This window comes from Mandrillus leucophaeus, unplaced genomic scaffold (assembly GCF_000951045.1).
Source record: "Mandrillus leucophaeus isolate KB7577 unplaced genomic scaffold, Mleu.le_1.0 Scaffold7, whole genome shotgun sequence".
Lineage (NCBI taxonomy): Eukaryota > Metazoa > Chordata > Mammalia > Primates > Cercopithecidae > Mandrillus > Mandrillus leucophaeus.
Window position 1 is genome coordinate 7,494,832 of NW_012107585.1, and position 2,500 is coordinate 7,497,331.

The 2,500-nt window shown below is 47.4% G+C and overlaps 1 protein-coding gene across 1 annotated transcript in view; it reads right to left on the reverse strand.

Annotated features, from left to right (window-relative positions):
* HPD (4-hydroxyphenylpyruvate dioxygenase) overlaps positions 1-2,500 on the reverse strand; it is a 32,004-nt gene that overhangs the window by 2,778 nt on the left and 26,726 nt on the right. Inside the window, exon 12 of the mRNA XM_011964482.1 lies at positions 1,343-1,465. Within this exon, the coding sequence (XP_011819872.1) occupies positions 1,343-1,465 (123 nt within the window). The remainder of the gene's footprint in view (positions 1-1,342; positions 1,466-2,500) is intronic.

Here is a 2,500-nt window from a genome sequence, read left to right on the forward strand (position 1 = left end):
AATGTAATTTAAAAACCAAAAACTAATTTGTATATTTGTTTTAAAAAGTTAAAAATAAGTTCTAGGTAAAAATATAACACGGAGTAATGAGAAGAGAATCTTCAAGGAACAGTTAAAGCATGCTAAGGTCTTTGTCTTTTTTAGGAATACTAAGTAACTTTTGACTTCGTTGGAGAAATTCATAGTTTGGATTTAATAAATGTTTAGCATATATGTTAATCAATTAAGGTATCATTACTAAAAGAATACAATCATTTCCTTATTTTGTGGGGGCAACCATTTTATTGAAGGAAATGAGGTGGGCAAAGCAGCACTGAGGACAATGAGATCAGACATCCTAGGCTGGACCAGGATGTCCTAAGCTTTGCAGTCACTGAAAACAGATTTTCTTCTTTTTTTTTTTTTTTTGAGATGGAGTCTTGCCCAAACTGGAGTGCAGTGGCATGATCTTGGCTTACTGCAACCTCTGCCTCCTAGGCTCAAGCAATTCTCCTGCCTCAGCCTCCTGAGTAGCTAGGATTACAGGTGCGTGCCACCATGCCTGGCTAATTTTTGTATTTTTAGTAGAGACAGGGTTTCACCATGTTGGTCAGGCTGGTCTTGAACTCCTGACCTCGTGATCCGCCCGCCTCGTCATCCCAAAGTACTGGGATTACAAGCATGAACCGCCACACCCAGTCCTAAAATGGATTTTGATGATAGTTGCACAACATAGCAAATAGCTAAAAATCATAGAATTGTACACCTTAAAAATATGACATGTTATGTGACGTATGTCAATAACACTACTAAAACCAAACCAAAAAACCCTCCAGTGGTTTCTGGCCACAAAAGAACAAAATCCAGACTCCTGAATAACAGCTCACATGAGGAACTTGCTCTTGCGTACCTGTCTGACCTAAGTCACCACTCAAAACTACTCATCCACTCTAGCCTATTCTCTCTGTTCCTCAGACGCTCGGGGCTTGCTCCTCCCTCGGCCCTTGCTGATCCCTTGGCCAGGAATGAATGCCCTTCTTCCCGCTGTTTACGTGGTCAGCTCCCGCTCATGATCTAGACTTCACTCAAATGTCACCTTCTCAGAGAGGCCCTCCCTGACCACTCTCTGTAAAGTAGCCCGAGGCCGTCTGTTTGAACTTCCTGCACTGGCTATCTCTGACAGTGCTTTTATTGTTTATTTGTTTGTCATCTGTCTCCTCCTTCCACATACACCCCAGAATAAATGTCCCTTGCCCGCAGGGACTTGGTCTGGGCTCCCCTCCGGGCTGAGACGATATTTCTGAAAAGATGGAACGCAGGGGTTGTACTCCCCGTAAGGCTGCGGATCCTGCCTGGGTCTCACCTCCAGGACATCAATGTTCTCCTTCACCTTGATCTTGGCCGTCTTCAGCTTCTCCCGCAGTTGTTTGTAGTACGTGGAGGGAACAGATAAGAACTCCATGCCTCTCTCTCTCAAGTGGCGAATCTGTTTCAGAGCAAAGTTGAGGTCAGCCTTCGGCCTCCAAGTTCAACTCCCTTAGCCAGGTGGAGGTGCTGGGTCATCAGGAGGCAGGGTCCCCATCCTAGCTCCCCTCAACTGCCAGGATGCCGTGTGGCCTCTTCCCCTTTCTTCTGTCATGGGCCCCGTTAGAACAACTGCTAGATTTATAGAACACTCACCATGTGCCTGCCTAGAGCACTTTTTTTTTTTTTTTTTTTTTTTTTTGAGATGGAGTCTCTGTTGCCCAGGCTGGAGTGCAGTGGCACGATCGTAGCTCACTGCAACCTCTGCCTCCTGAGTTCAAGCGATTCTCCTGCCCTTGCCTCCCGAGTAGCTGGGATTACAGGTGCCCGCCATCACTCTCAGCTATGTATTTTTAGTAGAGATGGGGTTTCATCACGTTGGCCATGTGTGTCTCGAATTCCTGACCTCACGTGATCCACCCACCTCGGCCTCCCAAAGTGGTGGGATTACAGGTGTGAGCCACTGCGCCCAGCCTGAGCACTTTCTACATATTCCCTCATTATGTCCATGCAGCAATCTTTTGAGGCAGCTGGAGGACTATTCGCTCATTTCATAGCTGGGGAAACTGAGGCATCAAAAGATTAAGGATCTATTAGGCCAGGTGCGGTGGCTCATGCCTGTAAGCCCAGCATTTTCGGAAGCCGAGGCGGGCAGTTTACTTGAGGTCAGGAGTTGGAGACCAGCCTGACCAACATGGTAAAACCCTGTCTCTACTAAAAATACAAAAAAGAAGGCCGGACGTGCTGGCTCACGCCTGTAATCCCAGCACTTTGGGAGGCCGAGATGGGCAGATCATGAGGTTAGGAGATCGAGACCATTGGGCTAACACAGTGAAACCCCATCTCTACTAAAAATACAAAAAAAAAATTAGTCCAGCGTGGTGGTGGGCGACTGTAGTCCCAGCTACTCAGGAGGCTGAGGCAAGAGAATGGCGTGAACCCAGGAGGCAGAGCTTGCGGTGAGCCGAGATCACGCCACTGCACTCCAGCCTGGGCG